Here is a 17,654-nt window from a genome sequence, read left to right as displayed (position 1 = left end):
GCAAACACTGCCGAGTCAATAGATAAGAGCAGATGGAGGAACTGGGGACAAGGCCTGTGTGTGTGCGCGCCTCTGTGTATGTGTGCTCTGGGGGGGGGGGGAAGGGAAGGAACAGGAGGGAGAGAAGGATCTCTTTTGCAATCCTGTCACCATAGAAACCCAGCTCTATATAGCTCACTCTCAGCTACTCTGGTGCTAGAAATTACCTGCAAATGGAGTTTACCTGCAGCCTTCATAGTAGGTATGATGAGCTCAGTTGAAGTTCTGGTGAAAGGCCTCCTCTGCTATTATGGGTAATTGTAATGGGGCAGAGCCTTGATTCGGTGTGAAATCACAAGAACTAGACATCCTTACCGCCCCCTCCAGCTCTTTTCAAAAAGTAGAGAAGTTTTGTTGGTGTAACATTTTCAAAGTTTTCTCTTCTCTTCTCTTCTCTTCTCTTCTCTTCTCTTCTCTTCTCTTCTCTTCTCTTCTCTTCTCTTCTCTTCTCTTCTCTTCTCTTCTCTTCTCTTCTCTTCTCTTCTCTTCTCTTCTCTTCTCTTCTTCTCCCTTCCCTTCTCTCTTCTCCTTGAGATATAGAAATATCTAAGCTAAACCAAGTTAAACTAAGATAGATATCTTGTTTTACAGGAAACAGGAAGCACTGAACAGCACAGATGCAACGACTCCAGAGAGACCCTTATCTCCACCTTTCACGGCCCCACCAAGTATGAAGGTAAGGATCTATGGAATGGATAGATTAGGTTTTGTGGTGGCATGTCTTCTTCTGCCTGTTTTAACTTCCACATTATGGAGGAGGGATGGGGGCTGCATTTCTGTTACAGCCATTTTCCAAAGAAGGGGAAATGGCTCCATCTTCTATTTGTGTCCATGCCCTCACCGAGGACTTATTTATTTAACTCAAAGATAATCTCTTGCTTCGTATGGCTCAAAAGTCCCAACCTCACATGGCAGGGAAATATGAGAAAAGCTGGTGTAGAAGAAAGGCAAATTGTTCAATAAATATTACATGGGCAAACCTATGGGCCTCGTTACCGTGCATGCTGCATTCTGGATCTGTTGACGTTTTCAGGTAGTCTTCAAGGGCAGCTCCTTGTAGATTGCACTGCATAATGCAAGATATGAGTGACTGTCAGAAAATGTTTCCTGGTGCAGGAAAAAGGGTTCAATTGTTGCACTAGACCAGGGCTCTCCAAACTTGGCAAGTTTAAGATTTGTGGACCTCCTGGTGAGACTGAAGCCAACTTTGACTCCTCCTTGAATGACTTCACAAGTTGGAACAGAGGGTCACCCAAATTCCAGGTTTTCCAACAATATGGATTATCCATCAAGAATACCCTATTTCTCATCCTAGGAAGCAATGACTCCATGATACAGAATTTTCAGTGGATTTTAAAGAACAGGCAAGCTGATAGGGAAGCAGATGGCTTTGCTCTGGATCTAGACCAATTTAGGTTTTCAACATAAGGGCCAGCTGAGGGAGAGTTTACAGCACCCAGCTTTTGTGGCCTGGGATAGCTGCCCTACTCTGTCTAATGGTAGAGCCAGACTGGCTGATACAAAGTACATTGCAATAATCTGCATCCTTTTTAGAGTTATTATTATCGAAAAGTAACTGGGACAGGAAATGTCTCTCCAGTATCATTGTGCATCTAACTTCCATTAACATAGTCCATCGTTCTCAGTAATCGGGGATGAAAGTATATGTAGATCTTTATGGTTTAAACACCCTGCTCTGAAAAACCCCAGATGGGTCACCTTAAGCTGTGCATCTTGGAATTAATAGAAGTCTACAATATAAACAATCAAATCTATTACCTTCCATTCTTAACAGTGACCAACGTGATGTTTAGGGTAAGTTGCTTCTTCAGTCAAGATTACAATAGTCAGCCATTAGTTGTGTTTTTTTTTGTTTCCTAGATCTGGAGTTTAGAAGTTACTCCCTCTAGACATGGAGATTTCCAACATTCCTTTCATAATAGCAAACATCCTTGTTTCTAGAAAATAATCTAATCTCTTTTAAAAACTATCAGTGTTAGCAAACCTAGTGTATTGTGGCAACGAATAACTGAGTCTGTTCTAAAATTTGGACCTTAAAAATAAACTTGTTTATAAACTTTTAAACATATGCAGTTATTGTCTGTAATTTAGAGTTCTGGCGATAGAAACCAATGTTTTTCCCCATTTGGTTTCTTTCTTGATAATTTCCAGGAATCGTCAAGGTATTTGAATAATTTAAAGGAGGAAAGTAGATTATATAGTGAATTTCAAGTTAAATTTTTCTCTTTCTCTACCTCAAAGGAGAGGTGGTAGAAGATAGATAGATAGATAGATAGATAGATAGATAGATAGATAGATAGATAGATAGATGAAATGCTATTTACAATGGTACTTCAGTTCTCATCATTAATTGTTTCCAGGAGGTGCAGTGAGTACCAAAAATGATAAGTACTAAACAGATTTTTCACCATAAGGAATAAGGTAGTGAGTCAGAAGGCAGCCGACACCGACAAATTCTAACTTGTGTGTTGAGTACCAAACAAACCATTAGTACTGGGACAAAAATTTTCACATTAAAATGTGTGGAGTACCAAATTCGATGAGTTTCAAAGCAGTTGAGTACCAAGGTTACACTGTATTACTTTATAGTAAGATCAGCCTCATCCGTATGTTCATGAGATGGGAATTAAATGTAAAAAAAAATCTGCTAACACATATCATGTTAGTCATCATAGAATCCCAAAATTTGTTTAGACTATTGAGACCATTTTTAAGCTGCAGGTATCGAACTAGAGTAGCAGCTATACACACAAACACACACACACATACACAGAGAGGGAGGGAGGAGAGAGAGAGAGAGAGAGAGAGAGAGAGAGAGAGAGAGAGAGAGAGAGAGAGAGAAGGGAAAGAGGGGGGAGGGAGGGAGGGAGGGAGAGAGAGAGAACTTGTATTATGATTATGTTCCATTTTTAAACTGCAGTTATTGAACTAGAGTAGCAGCTATACACACACAGAGAGAGAGAGGAGGGAGGGAGGGAGGGAGGGAGAGAGAGAGAGAGAGAGAGAAAGAGAGAGAAAGAGAGAGAAAGAGAGAGAAAGAGAGAGAGAGAGAGAGAGAGAGAGAGAGAGAGAGAGAGAGAGAGAGAGAGAGAGAACTTACTTGTATTATGTTCCATCATGTTGGTGTCAACACTTAGCACCTAAATAGAAAGACCTTTAGGGAATGGTCTGTCCCCCAACCTGGTCCTTCGTATCTTCTAATGGTGCACCCATTGCCACCCTAATCAAATCCTTTACTGCTGATCATCTTCCCCTTCCCTTCCCTTCCCTTCCCTAAAATCATGGACTTTTCAAGAGATTTGGATCTTCTCATCATTTCTCCAGAATAGGATCATTTGAGCTGGGTCACTGGTATCTTGGGTATGACAGCATATTCCGATAAGTAATGGACTTAGCAGAAATCATTTTAACAACAGGATTGCATTTTGGAGAGCATCTCAACACAAAGCCAGTGGGCTCATGTACTTTTGATGGAGTCCTTTCATTTTTATTTTGTTTGAATGACAGTGGATTGTATTGTTTAATATGGAAGAAGAGCCTTGAAAAAAAGCAACCACCTATCCAGGCAGTCCTCAATTTAACGACCACAACTGAGCCCCAAATTTTGGCTGCTCAGTGAGACAGTTAAGGGTATTGCTTGCCACAGTTGTTTAACTGCAGTTGTTAAGTTAGTAGCACAGCTGTCAAGTGAATCTGGCTTCTTTGCTTGTCAGAAGGTTGGTCCTAAATCTGAGCCGGTTGACAAGGGACTGAATTATGATCACGTGAACATGGGGATGCTACAACGGTCGTAAGTCCCCCTCTTTTCCGATGCAAATTGATCAGGCCTCTAGTAGAACTGACAGGCTGAACTGGGTGTTTGCGTGTGTGTAATTGTAGACAACGAGGTCTGAAATATTTACAGCTCCTCTCCCCCCCTAGACCTTAAAACAATCACGAGATGGTATTGTCTGCCCAAGACTACACAGAACATTTCGTGTTGTTTCTGGGGAAGAAGAGATTCCACTGTTCCCTAGCAACTGGAAATACCCCACGCTGTCGCCCAGCCCTGATTGAAAATAGGGTTACCATCTGTCTGGTTTTTTTTTCTCAGCTCCATATGGGAAGCTGAAGCTCCTTGCGTGGTGACTGCATCCAGATGTTTAGACTAGCTTCCCATTTATTTATTTATTTATTTGCTTGGCCTGTTTTTCCGAACCCCGATGACATTTGCAAAGCTAATGCCAAATCCAAAAAAAAAACAACCCATCCCCAGGGATAATCCATAAATCTACGTATTTGTACTCGCCGGACACATTTCCAGCAAAGAGACCGTGCTTAGCATCCTTTGTACACTAGGCAGTCGAGAGACAATAAGCATAAATATGTAATATGACATTAACTCAATTATATCTCATTTGAAAGGCTGTACCAACATTGGAACAAGCGTAAAAGAAACCAGCCGGTCAGTTAACAATATCCAGTGGCCGTCAAATTGTAGTCCCTTAATGTATTTTGTTTAAAATTTCATTTCAAGAGTTTTCTGAGCCAGACCAAATAGGCAAGAAAGGAAAAAATGAAAAATAACCACGAGGCATATCAACAGTCTTCTCTGAGAAGAGAACTGGGTATTTATTAAGCTGCTTATTCTTTTTCCTCCAACTTTTCTGTTCTCCTTTGCTGCAGAGAAAGAGAAGTTTTATTTGGCATATTTTGGGGGGAAAAGCCAAGAGGATTGCAGAGCCTTTTTCATGAATGGAGGGTGATGTCTGATTCTTCCTCTGTCATCTGCAGTCTTCTTTTATCCCAGTGTTTATCAAGGTTAGGGACGCGGTGGCTCAGTGGGTTAGGACGCTGAGCTTGTCGATCAGAAGGTCGGCAGTTTGGCGGGTCGAATCCCGAGTGCCGCGTAACAGAGTGAGCGCCTGTTACTCGTCCCAGCTTCTGCCAAACTAGCAGTTCGAAAGCACGTAAAAATGCAAGTAGAAAAATAGGGACCACTACGGTGGGAAGGTAACAGCGTTCCGTGCGCCTTTGGCGTCTACTCATGCCGGCCACATGACCACGGAGACGTCCTCGGATAAGCGCTGGCTCTTCGGCTTTGAAACGGAGATGAGCACCGGCCCCTAGAGTCGGAAACGACTAGCATGCATGTGCAGGGGAACCTTTACCTTTACCTTCTCAAGGTTAGCAACTTGAAAGTTTCATTCAGAATAGAGCTGGAAGGGTCTTCTGGTCCAATCGCCTGGTCAAACAGGAGACCCTATACCAGGGGTAGGCAACCTTGGCTCTTTTATGACTCGTAGACTTCAACTCCCAGAATTCCTGAGCCAGCTGGCTCAGGAATTCTGGGAGTTGAGGTCCACGAGTCATAAAAGAGCCAAGGTTGCCTACCTCTGCCCTATCCCGTTTCAGACAAGTAGCTGTCCAGTCTCTTCTTAAAAAACCTCCAGTGATGGAGCACCCACAACTTCTGAAGGCAAGCTGTTCCACTGTTTAATTGTCCTCACTGTTAGGAAGTTTCTCCTTAATTCTAGGCCTGTGATCTTCAACTTCCAGAATTCCCTGGTTGGCTGGGGAATTCTGGGAGTTGAAGTCCACACACCTTCAAGTTGTAAAGTTTGAAAAACTGTTCTATCCCTTTCCTGCAGTTTCTGAACCTGCTATAAACTCTGTTTAGAGGATCCCCAGCAGTCCTGGCCTTCTAAGGCAGGCTCTTAAAGCATAGTTTTGTCATCATACCTGGGGTTCATTGGTGGTATCAAATTTATTGGTTGGTTGAGAATCAGAATAGAGCTGGAAAGGACCTTGGAGGTCTTCTAGTCCAACCCCTTGCTCAAGCAGGAGACCCTGTAGCATTTATTATTTTTAATACATTTATTATTATATTGTAAGGTAAAGGTAAAGATGCGTGCTAGTCGTTTCCGACTCTAGGGGCCGGTGCTCATCTCCGTTTCAAAGCCGAAGAGCCAGCGCTTGTCCGAGGATGACTCTGTGGTCATGTGGCCGGCATGACAAGATGCCAAAGGCGCATGGAACGCTGTTACCTTCCCACCGTAGTGGTCCCTATTTTTCTACTTGCATTTTTACGTGCTTTCGAACTGCTAGGTTGGCAGAAGCTGGGATGAGTCACAGGTGCTCACTCTGTTACGCGGCACTCGGGATTCGACCCGCCAAACTGCCGACCTTCTGATCGACAAGCTCAGCGTCCTAACCCACTGAGCCACCGCGTCCCTATTATTATATTGTACCCTGTAGCATTTATTATTTATTTTTATCTATCTTGCCCCATTTCTGGAGTTCCCTGAATCAAGGGAATTGTTACTTATATGCAAAGACTTCCCTTATATGCCAACATTGATGGAGGATGATCTTGACTGAAAAAAAGAAATTGCATTGCCCATTGTGAAAAACGTTGGAAAATGTAGCTTAGTCACTGGTGAACGGTCACATTGGTTCTTCAGTTTACAAAATAATGTAGTAAAGTCAGGTTTTCAAAGGAGATTGAGTGGATTCTTCCTACAGTTGGAGAATATTCAGTGAAAAGACCTCCAGGTCAATAACGTGAAGATGAAAAGCGGGAGGAAATTTAATTTCCCCCATGGGTGGCTTTCAGGTAGGGGTACTTGAAGAATTCCTTGATTCAGTGTTCTGAAGTGCATCAAATATCTGCAAACTAATCTGCTATGTGGAACCTCATTATCCTTTCAATTGCTCAGTCTTTCAGATTTTGCAGTGTCTCTCTCAGCTCAAAATTACCCCTAAAATGCATTAACACTCCCCCCACACCGATTCAGGCCTAACCAAGACATTTTGATAGCTGAGGTAAAAGATAAGATAGTGGTTCTCTTCCACTTATTAACTGATTATTTGCTATCAACTTATTATTGACTCCTAGCCACCCTGTAGATCAGAAGTGGGGAGCTATGGCACTTTTATGACTTGTGGACTTCAACTCCCAGAATTCCTGAGCCGGCTGGCTCAGGAATTCTGGGAGTTGAAGTCCACAAGTCATAAAAGGGTCATAGTTCCCCACCCCTGCCATACATAGATTTTCTTCATGGCTATTTGTCCCTAACCCATCTTGGAAAAAAAACACCTGGATATGGAGCCCGGATGGCACAGTGGTTAGAGTGCAATATTGCAGGCTGACTCTGCCCACTGCCAGGCGTTCAATCCTGACTGGCTCAAAAGTGACTCAGTCAGCCTTCCCTCTTTCCGAGGTTGGTAAAATGAGGACCCAGATTGTTGGGGGCAAGATGCTGACTCTGTAAACCGCTTAGAAAGCGCTGTAAAAACCTATGAAGCAGTATATATATATATATTTAATTTTAATTCCATTTATATCCCGCCCTTCTCCGAAGACTCAGGGCGGCTTACAAGCTTAGCAGTAGCCTTCATTCTATGTATATGCCTGCTTATTAGGGCTTTCGCCCCCCCCCCCAAGTGGCATCATTACAAAGTCAGCTTAATTGCCCCCAACAATCTGGGTCCTCATTTTACCTACCTCAGAAGGATGGAAGGCTAAGTCAACCTTGAGCCTGGTGGGACTCGAACCTGCACTAATTGCAGGCAGCTGGGGTGTTACTTAAGGAGGCATTAGCCCACTGCTCCACCAAATGCTATTGCTATTTGACCAGCCACGTGCGATATGGATAACATTGAACCGAATTCGCACTGGTCATAGTAGATGCACAGATGCCCTCTATAAATGGGGCAAAATTCTTCAGTGGTTCTCCTCCTATCTCCTGGGACGCTCGGAGTCGGTGTTGGCAGGGGGGCAGAGATCGGCCCCTAGGTCTCTCGTTTGTGGAGTTCCTCAGGGGTCGGTTCTCTCGCCTCTCCTGTTCAACATCTATATGAAACCGCTGGGTGAGATCATTCGTGGTTTTGGAGTTGGGTATCATCAGTATGCCGATGATACCCAACTTTTCTTTTCGACCCCAAACCACCCCAGTGATGCCCTCGCCGTGATGTCCCGTTGCCTGGAGGCGGTTCGGGTCTGGATGGGGAGGAACAGACTTCAGCTCAACCCTGACAAGACTGAGTGGCTGTGCATTCCGGCATCCCGGGACATTCCAAATGTTCCATCTCTTTCTATGGGGGGTGAGCTCTTACCCCCCGTGGATAGGGCTCGCAACTTGGGAGTCCTTCTAGATTCACGGCTTACTTTGGAAGAGCATATAGTGGCCGTGACTAGGGGGGCTTTCGCCCAGGTTCGCCTGGTGCGCCAGTTGCGGCCCTATCTGAACCGGGATGCCCTGTGTACAGTCACTCATGCGCTCGTGACCTCTCGCCTTGACTACTGTAATGCTCTCTACATGGGGCTTCCCTTGAAGACCACTCGGAGGCTCCAACTGGTACAGAATGCGGCCGCGAGAGTTGTCTTGGGAGTTTCCCGGTACTCCCATGTTACACCTTTGCTCCGCGAGCTGCATTGGCTACCAGTTGTCTTTCGGGTGAGGTTCAAGGTGTTGGTCACGATCTTTAAGGCCCTACATGGCATGGGTCCGGGTTACCTCAGGGACCACCTGCTGCCGGCATCGACTCCCCTCCGCCCTGTGCGTTCCCACAGAGAGGGCCTCCTCAGGGTGCCGCCAGTCAGGGAATGTCGACTGGTGGCCCCCAGGGGGAGGGCCTTCTCTGTGGGGGCTCCGGCTTTATGGAATCAATTGCCGGTGGAGCTCCGGATGGCACCAGACCTTCGAACTTTCCGTCGGGGCCTGAAGACCCATCTGTTCGAATTAGCTGGTCTGGCCTGATGGGGGATTATGGGCTTTTAATTGTTTTTAATCTGTACTTCTGTTTTAATTGGGCATGGATTTAATTCTTTTTAATTTTTGTATAGTGTTTCTTATGTATGCCCTGTGAACCGCCCTGAGTCCCACCAAGGAGAAGGGCGGTATATAAATCAAATAAACTATAAACTATAAACTATAAAATACCATCAGTGAATTGTGACTGTGGGGTGGAAAAGCAAACTATCCAACGTACAGTGTTAGAGTGCCAAAATACAGCCTGTAATGGAGATTTTGCTGATTTCCTGGCTGCGACCACTGAAGTAAAAAATTATATTGGCAACCTAGATATACGTTTCTAATCTTCCTCTTAAGATTTCAGGGTTTATATTTTCTGTTTTGCATTTTACCCCGTGTTCCTTTTTACTGAAATAGGATGTGAACGTGCCATACGATAAAGAAAGAAAATAAGAGTGCCTTAACTCAGGGGTGGGCAATTAGTTGTGAAATTGTGCACAGTGACTGAGCAGTTGGACCTGACTGGGTTCTTCTCTCACCCCCTGTGGTGCACTTATTTACATTTGATTTTTAATTTTCAGTTTACCTCACACGGTCAGACAGGGCCAGCCAGATGTGGCCTGGGGACCGTAAAATGCCCAGGTCTCCCCTAACCTATTTATTCAAGTCTCTCGATGGTGCACTCATTGTCACTGAAGCATCATATATTTCTCATCTTTATTATTTTCATAAATAATTCAAGGTGGCGAACATGTCCAACACATCTTCCTCCTCCTATTTTCCCCACAACAACAATCCTGTGAGGTGAGTTGGACTGACAGAGAGGGACTGCCCGAAGTCACCCAGCTAACTTTCATGCCTAAGGCGGGAATCGAATTCATTGTCTCCTGATGCTTGGCCCCAAATCATCCAATCAGTTTTTCACGGTTAAGGCAGGACTAGAACTCACCGTCTCCAGCTTTCTAGCTTGGTGCCTTAACCACTAGACCAATGTGGCTGTCATATTATCTGTCCTGCAGGTATAACCTTAAAATGTATAGCCTTAAAATATTGACCAGCGTTTTGAGCGTCTTGTTGTTTTGGAAGGGAAGGGACTGTTTTTACAACATCGCTCATTAAAACTTCTGGTGATTCCGACCTTGTAAATTGTGTGCTTCTTTCTTTTCCCTATTCAGGGACAGACTTGACAGCCTGTATTTCCTTTAATTCATTTATTTCCTGATTCCATCCATTGGCTTCAATCCAGCCCCTTCAGATCTCTGATCTCTGTAATCTGTGGATCACATGATTTCTCATATATTTCTATGGTGAAATTTGAAAAGTGTGTTATCTTGATATTATCACTAGCATATGTTCTTGAAAAGGAAGATTTGCTGGAAAAAATATAATTAAAAAGATAGTCTTTCTGATGCTGGAAAAAGGAATTTCATATACCAGTAAGTATAAGAACATTTTTTTGCTGCATCTTTTGTTGTGGATGCCATGAAAGTAAAATGGTTAGTTTGTCCTCCACCCCCACCCCCCCACCCCATTTATCCTCTTTTCCAATTCTCCACGCCCTCCTTTGCCTAGTTAGATATGTGGTAACACTACCCAGAAGTAACTTATCAGTCCCCTTTTATTGCTTCAAGTCCCAGTGATGGTTAGATGGCGTCTGCTACCCATGTCTTCTAGATCAGAGTTTCTCAACGTGGGCAACTTTAAAATGTGTAGACTTTAACTCCCAGATTTTCCGTCAGTGTGTGCCTATTGATGATTGCTTTGTCTGAATGGCCAGGCTTACTTACAGGAATTCCCTAGCATTTTTGGACTTGGCTTGGTCTAGGATGCTCACACTTCCCCAGTTGAAACTACGTTTACGTCTGTCCATGTGTTGCGAAATAAGGGGGTTTTCAACACGACTTCTGACTGCTAGTTGGTGTTTATGGACGTGCTTTCCTGGTCTTCTGTTTGGAAATAGGTAGGTCACGAAAAACCTGCAAGAAAACCACCAAGCTCAGAGAGCAGCAACGGCCCCACAGTTCAGTCCTGAGCGACAAATCTTCTCTTCAGTTGGAATCCTCTAAATACAGGGAGGTGGGGAAGCTCCGGCGCCATGGGTGCATGTATCTCACACCACCTGGTTTCAAAAAGTTAAGGTCGGCTCCATCAAAGAGGATTGGACAAATTGACACGGATCAATCAGAGGCTGATCAAGTTTTTATTCTCTCAGTTCTGGGGGGGAAACCCCCCCGCCTCGGATATGCTTTGCCCTTGTTCAGAGTCCTTTCCCCACTCTGCTCCAGCACGTTTATGCCAAGAAAACAAATTACAAATACAGTGAAGAGGGAGGCATCAGTCACTATTTATCCCGTAAGAATAATACCAAACTTTGGTAATTTAAAGCCACAAAGATGGATTAATGCAATTTTGTTTTAGCGAAGTCTCCAGATTGGGAGATCAATGATACCTTTTCTTCAGCTGCAGTGATTTCATTTTCCCAGGCAGGCTGATAATGCTGCCTTTAAAAAGGTGTTTGTATGTTGTGGGGTGGGGGTGGGGGGTAGGGAAGAAGGGGGGGGGGTAACAGCTGGAAACCCTGGAAGCCGTAGAATTTTTTTTCTTTTATCTCTTTTTTTCTACGCTTAATGATTTCTTTTCAATCTAGTTATCGTCCCCTAGGCTTGAAGATGATATTGGAACATGATACAGTACAATTGCTAATATGCTTTCTGTTGTAATACAAAGGAAATAGTGCTAGGATCCATATGGGAACGTTGTAAACTACAGCAGTCGTGTTGATGATGATGATGACAATAACAACAACAACAACAACAACAACAACAATAATAATAATAATAATAATAATAATAATAATAATAATAATAATAATAATAATTTTTCCTTTGGAAGTACATTTTGTGTGGTACTTTTTCAAAATTTTAACTTGACGATAATAATTCCAAGAGTTTGGCCAAGAGCGATTGCCCCAAACTACATCTTTGGAGATTCTCAACCATCCAGGTCACAGTTGTTCCAAAGGGGCTTTTTCCAAAAGGCGACTGGACTGCCTTGGTTTGTTTTTTTTTTGTCTTTGAAAATATTTCAATTCTCATCCAAGAAGCTGGATTTGACGTAAAGAGCTGAAGTGGATGGATGAGAAGTGAAATGTTTTCGAAGGAAAAAAAACCAAGAAAGTCCAGTTGCCTTTTTGGGGAAAAAAAATCAGACCTTTGAGTACCCCCTATCACGTTATAAACGTTTCCATAAGATAGTCCTTCTTACAACCGTAATTAAACCTGGAGTTATGATTGTAAGTCATTGTGGTTTTAAGTCAAGGAATTGATGGGAGTGAAAGTAATTTTCCGGTCTTCTTCTTTCAGTGGTCATTAAGCAAACAACATGGTTGTTAACCAAACGTGGTGATTGGTAAATCTATTCATTTCAATGGGTGTTTTTTAAATGGGGAAACTGGTTGCCAAATGCCCAAATTTTGATCACGTGACCATGGAGAGGCTGCAAACAGTCTTAAGTGTGAGAACCAGTCATAAGTCACTTTTTCAGTCTACTGCAACTTTGAATGAACACTAAACAAACAATTGTAAGTTGAGGACTACCTATATTTAAAACCCCATTTGCCATTTACAGTACTGTACCCTTGAGTGTAATCAGATAAATTGTCCACCAGGAGGCAGCACATGAACAGTTGCATACTTATTGGGAATCATCAAATATACATAACCAGAGCTGGAGGGTTCAAATCCTCTATTGGGAACTGAACTTATGGATTGTTGCATTTTAGTGGACTATATACAATGAATTAGCTTGAGGAGCTATCAACAACTGTCCCTCAATGGGACTGCAGGAAGGGACATATAAAAAAATGTCAGAATTTGTGTGTGTGTGTGTTTGTATGTATACTTTTTATCAAAGAAGTAAAGAAACTTTCTTGGTAATTTACACATACCATTTGGATAGATTTGAGTATAAGAAATACCATTTTGCCATAATTGTTTGCTAAATGAAAGGTCTGCAGTAGCTGTGTTAGGAAACATGGTTCACAAGAGGAAATGATTATTTTTTCACAAAATCGTTAGCAACAAGTAACAGAATACAATAACAAGTATACAGTGGAACATTGTCAAAGGTTTGATTTGGGAAGAGGCTGCAAAGAAAAACCTCTAACACAGTATTTCTCAATTTTTGGCAACTTTGAGACATGCGAACTGGGGAATTCTGGGAGCTGAAATCCATACGTCTCAGGGGCTGCCACAAAGAAGAGGGAGTCAAGCTATTCTCCAAAGCACCTGAAAGCAGGACAAGAAGCAACGGATAGAAACTAGTCAAGGAGAGAAGCAACCTAGAACTAAGGAGAAACTTCCTGACAGTTAGAACAATTAACCAGTGGAACAACCTGCCTCCAGAAGTGGTGAATGCTCCAACACTGGAAGTTTTTAAGAAGAGACTGGACAGCCGTTTGTCTGAAATGGTATAGGGTTTCCTGCCTGAGCAGGGGGTTGGACTAGATGACCTCCAAGGTCCCTTCCAACTTTATTATTATTATTATTATTATTATTATTATTATTATTATTATATAAACACATGCCAAGTTTGAGAAACAATGCTTTAACAAGACCAAGGGATTCTACAGAAAGTAGAGAAAGAGAAACCAAGAGGTAAGGGAAGGAAAAAGGGAAGGGAAGGGAAGGGAAAGAGAGACCAAGAGAGGGAGAGAGAGAGAGAGAAAGAAAGAAAGAAAGAAAGAAAGAAAGAAAGAAAGAAAGAAAGAAAGAAAGAAAGAAAGAAAGGAAAAGAAAGAAAGAAAGAAAGAAAGAAAGAAAGAAAGAAAGAAAGAAAGAAAGAAAGAAAGAAAGAAAGAAAGAAAGAAAGAAAGAAAGAAAGAAAGAAAGAAAGAAAGAAAGAAAGAAAGAAAGAAAGAAAGAAAGAAAGAAAGAAAGAAAGAAAGAAAGAAAGAGAACAGTTAGCAAAGCCCAGTCTGGTTGCAAAGTGGCATTTTGCCTGCTTCTGTTGAAATCCAAGTGGTGGTTATATACCTTCAGCCTTTCTTTCTGTCTTGCCACAAAATAAATAGTTGGGTTCATAATGAGCCCATATTGTCAGTCTGCAAAAGGATCAAATAATCCTGGCAAGGTGTAACCTGTCATTTTTGTCAACCCTCTCTTGTTTTCTTGGGGAATTCTTAATCACTTTATCCTAATTTTGGGCACAATGCCCTGACTTGGTGGTTTCTTTGAAAACAGGTCTGCCAACTCTCAGAGGGCAAAAGGGGACAGAGAGGAAACCAAGTGTCCTAGAAGGCACCTCTGTTCATGTCTCTCTAGGCTGCAACTTGTTCATGGCTGACCAAGTTCAGCTTTAATGCCTCCAGATAGTCCTTGACTTAAAACCATTCATTCGAAGTTACAGCAGCACTGGAAAAAGTGTTTCACACTTACGACCATTGCAGCATCCCCATGCTCATGTGATCAAAATTCAGATGCTCGGCAGCTGGTTCATATTTATGATGGTTGCAGTTTCCCGAGCTCATGCGGTCACCTTTTTAAGTTAAGATAACCTTTATTGTCATTTTTTTTACTGTGGGCACACTGGGACACATTAAAAATGAAACTCTGGTGCCCGGTCTCAAAAGTGTGCACATACATAACACACATATAAGACGTCCTATATACATACACATCTGTATACCTACACCCTTACTTATAAATACATATAAATATTAATTACTGTCCCATCTTGGATACATAGCAGAAAGAGGAAGCTTTTGCAACCTACTAACAAGCAAAGTCAATGGAGAAGCCAGATTCACTTAACAACTATGTTACTGACTTAAGAGCTGTGGTGGCACAGTGGTTAGAATGTAGTACTGCAGGCTACTTCTGCTGACTGCCGGCTGCCAGCAGTTCGGCAGTTCAATTCTGATTGGCAAGATTGACTCAGCTTTCCATCCTTCCAAGGTCGGTAAAATGAGGACCCAGATTGCTGGGAGCAAGATGCTGACTCTGTAAACCGCTTAGAGAGGGCTGTAAAGCACTTATAAGTGCTATTGCTATTGTAGCTATTGCTACAATAAAAGAGCCACGGTAGCGCAGTGGTTAGAATGCAGTACTGCAGCCTCCTTCTGCTGACTGCCGGTTGCCAGCATTTTGGCAGTTCGATTCTCACTAGCTCAAGGTTGTCTCAGCCTTCCATCCTTCTGAGGTCGGTAAAATGAGGACCCAGACTGCTGGGGGCAAGATGCTGACTCTGTAAACCGCTTAGGGAAGGCTGTAAAGGACTGTGAAGCGGTATTATAAATCTAAGTGCTATTAATAAATGCAGTATTTCACTTAACAACTGTGGCAAGAAGGATCATAAAGTGGGGCAAAACTCGCTCAACAACTGTCTGGCTTAGCAACAGGAATTTTGGGCTCAGTTGTGGTCGTAAGTCGAGGACTACACATATCGTTGAGCAGCAATGGAAAAGAAAAAAAAAGGGTGGAAACTCAGCCTATTCAGCAAGGTCAATAGAGGTTCTAGATCCTCTTTTCATACCTGCAGGAGGAATTTCTATAAGATCTCCACGGCTGACCCATTTTCCACTCACACAGGGGCATCTGCAGGTGATTTTTGCCCTGGATTTTCAACAATAAGCTGTTTTTCTTACGAGGTTGGATTCAGAGCCAACATCCTAAGACATTTTTTTTCCTTATCACCTCGCTGTGTATATTGGATGGGACGGTTTGCTAATATTCTCATTTCACAGATAAGGTTACTGATCTATATATACAGAGGCTTCATTGGCTGGTCACACCTCTTGGTTGACATGAGCGGGTGAGATGCCAAAAATATCAGTTCAAATCCCTGCTCAAATATTAGGATTACTTACCTGGCTATTTCTTAGCCTAGCTGATACAAGTGAGTAATTGGAAGGGTGAAAGAAGCTAAGAAGAAATGGGAAACTATTTTTCTCATTTTGGGACTGGAAAAGCTGCCTGGGGAACTCTGGGCATTCTGAGCGGCATGGTGCCCTAGAGGTGAAGAGTCTCGCCTCCCACTCGGAACGTTGAGAGTTCAATCCTAGGCAGCGACAAATATTTCTCTGTCAGTGTGCAAAGAGAAAATATCTGCTGTGAACCGCCGCATAGGCATCAGGAAGGGCATCCAGCCGGAAAATGTACAATCTCCCCAACCCCTTCACAAAGCAAAGGATTACAGGGTTGTGAAAAGAAAAAAAAGTCCACACATCTTAAAAATAGCAATAGCAATAGCATTTAGATTTATTGTGTATACTGCCCCCCTAGCGCTTTACAATGTCAGCATATTGCCCCCAATAATCTGGCTCCTCATTTTACTGACCTCGGAAGGATGGAAGGGTGAGTTAACCTTGAGGCCCATCAGGATTGAACTTCAGGCTGTGGGCAGAGTTAACCTGCAATACTGCATTCTAGCCACTGTGCCACCAGGGCTCCTAAAAGTTGCCAAGTCTGAAAAACACTGATTTATAGTGAATTCATTAAGATGCGGTATTCGCAGTGCTTCTTCCTAGATTTAACTTAAACCAGGTTAAGGTGTCGTTTATGTCCATTAATTTGCTTTCTATCTCTTGCTTGTTTGTATTATCTTCCCTTCTTTTCTCAAGCTCTCCGCAATCTTTCAAACGTCTGTTGTGCAAATGCAGCCAAGGGCTTTTGGCAAGCTGAACAGCAATGCTTGACTCACACTGAGCATCTTCGTTTCTCCAGAGATGAGGGCTGTAGTTCATTAAGCGGGAAAACTAAGAGCAAAATTAATCACATTAATCAGATGATAATGGCTTTTTTCCAGATATCTCTATACTTTGTCTCTGGAATCTCTGGAGATAAACCTCAGAAATTCAAGATGCAACCTTGGAAAACCAGAATGAGAATACTGAGGATGTTTTGAAATCAAGGGACACCATGTACCCCACTGTCTTGTAAGGTGGACTTCTCTTTCTGGTCAAGGCAGAGAAGAGCTCTCTGTGCAATAGATTAACGCTTTGCAAAATGGGGTCCTTGGTCCTCTCTTTCCCAGCAGACATTTCATTACCAAACCAGGCAACATCCTCAGTGCTACTGTGCTGATGATGTTACCTAGTTTGGTAATGAAACATCTGCAAGCTCAGAGAGCACCAAGGACTCCTCAGTTCAACCCTGAACTACAAACTACAATACTACTACTGTCAATACTTTGCAAAATCCTTTTAGGCTAGAAAGCAGGAGACTGTGAATTCTAGCCCTGCCTTGGCCATGACAGCCAGCTGGGTGACCTTGGGCCAGTCACTCTCTCTCAGCCCAACTCACCTCACAGAGTTGTTGTGGTGGGGAAAATAGGAAGATATGTTCGCTTCCTTGAGTCAGTTGTAAAAAAATAAAATAAAGGCAGGTTATCAAATAAACAAACAAACAAAAAAACAAACAACCTATTTTACCAGTATAAAGACCCCCAAATTTCTCTTTTTTAATATTAAAGGGTGGTGAACCTCATAGCCCAGATTCGAAACCCAAGTGGCATGTGATGGGCCGAGCTCCCGTCTTTGCTCCAGCTCCTGCTAACCAAGCAGTTTGAAAGCATGCAAAAGCGAGTAGATAAATAGGTACCACTTTGGTGGGAAGGTAACAACGCTCTGTGACGTCATGCTGGCCACGTGACTGTGGAAATGTCTTCGGACGTTTGGCTCAATGGCCTAGAAACAGAGATCAGCCCTGCCCCCTATAGTCGGCAACGACTAGCGGAGTGAAATCCACAGGGATTCCTTTACCTTTTTTTTAAAGGGCGGTGTGTATGAGTTAATACGAGTGTGTGTGTGTGTGTGTGTGTGTGTGTGTGTGTGTGTTAGAGCTGCAAGACTCCTTAGAGCTC

At 42.9% G+C, this 17,654-nt stretch overlaps 1 protein-coding gene across 3 annotated transcripts in view; it reads left to right on the top strand.

The window, feature by feature from the left end:
- The window catches only part of RAP1GAP2 (RAP1 GTPase activating protein 2), a 218,446-nt gene that overhangs the window by 79,837 nt on the left and 120,955 nt on the right, over window positions 1–17,654 (top strand). For all 3 annotated transcript variants that reach the window (XM_081346583.1, XM_081346581.1, XM_081346580.1), the window contains exon 2: window positions 631–715. In XM_081346583.1, the coding sequence (XP_081202709.1) occupies window positions 710–715 (6 nt within the window). In that variant the 5' untranslated portion in view covers window positions 631–709. The remainder of the gene's footprint in view (window positions 1–630; window positions 716–17,654) is intronic.

This window comes from Vipera berus, assembly GCF_964194415.1.
Source record: "Vipera berus genome assembly, chromosome: 1".
NCBI lineage: Eukaryota > Metazoa > Chordata > Lepidosauria > Squamata > Viperidae > Vipera > Vipera berus.
This window is presented reverse-complemented; position numbering and strand designations above follow the sequence as displayed.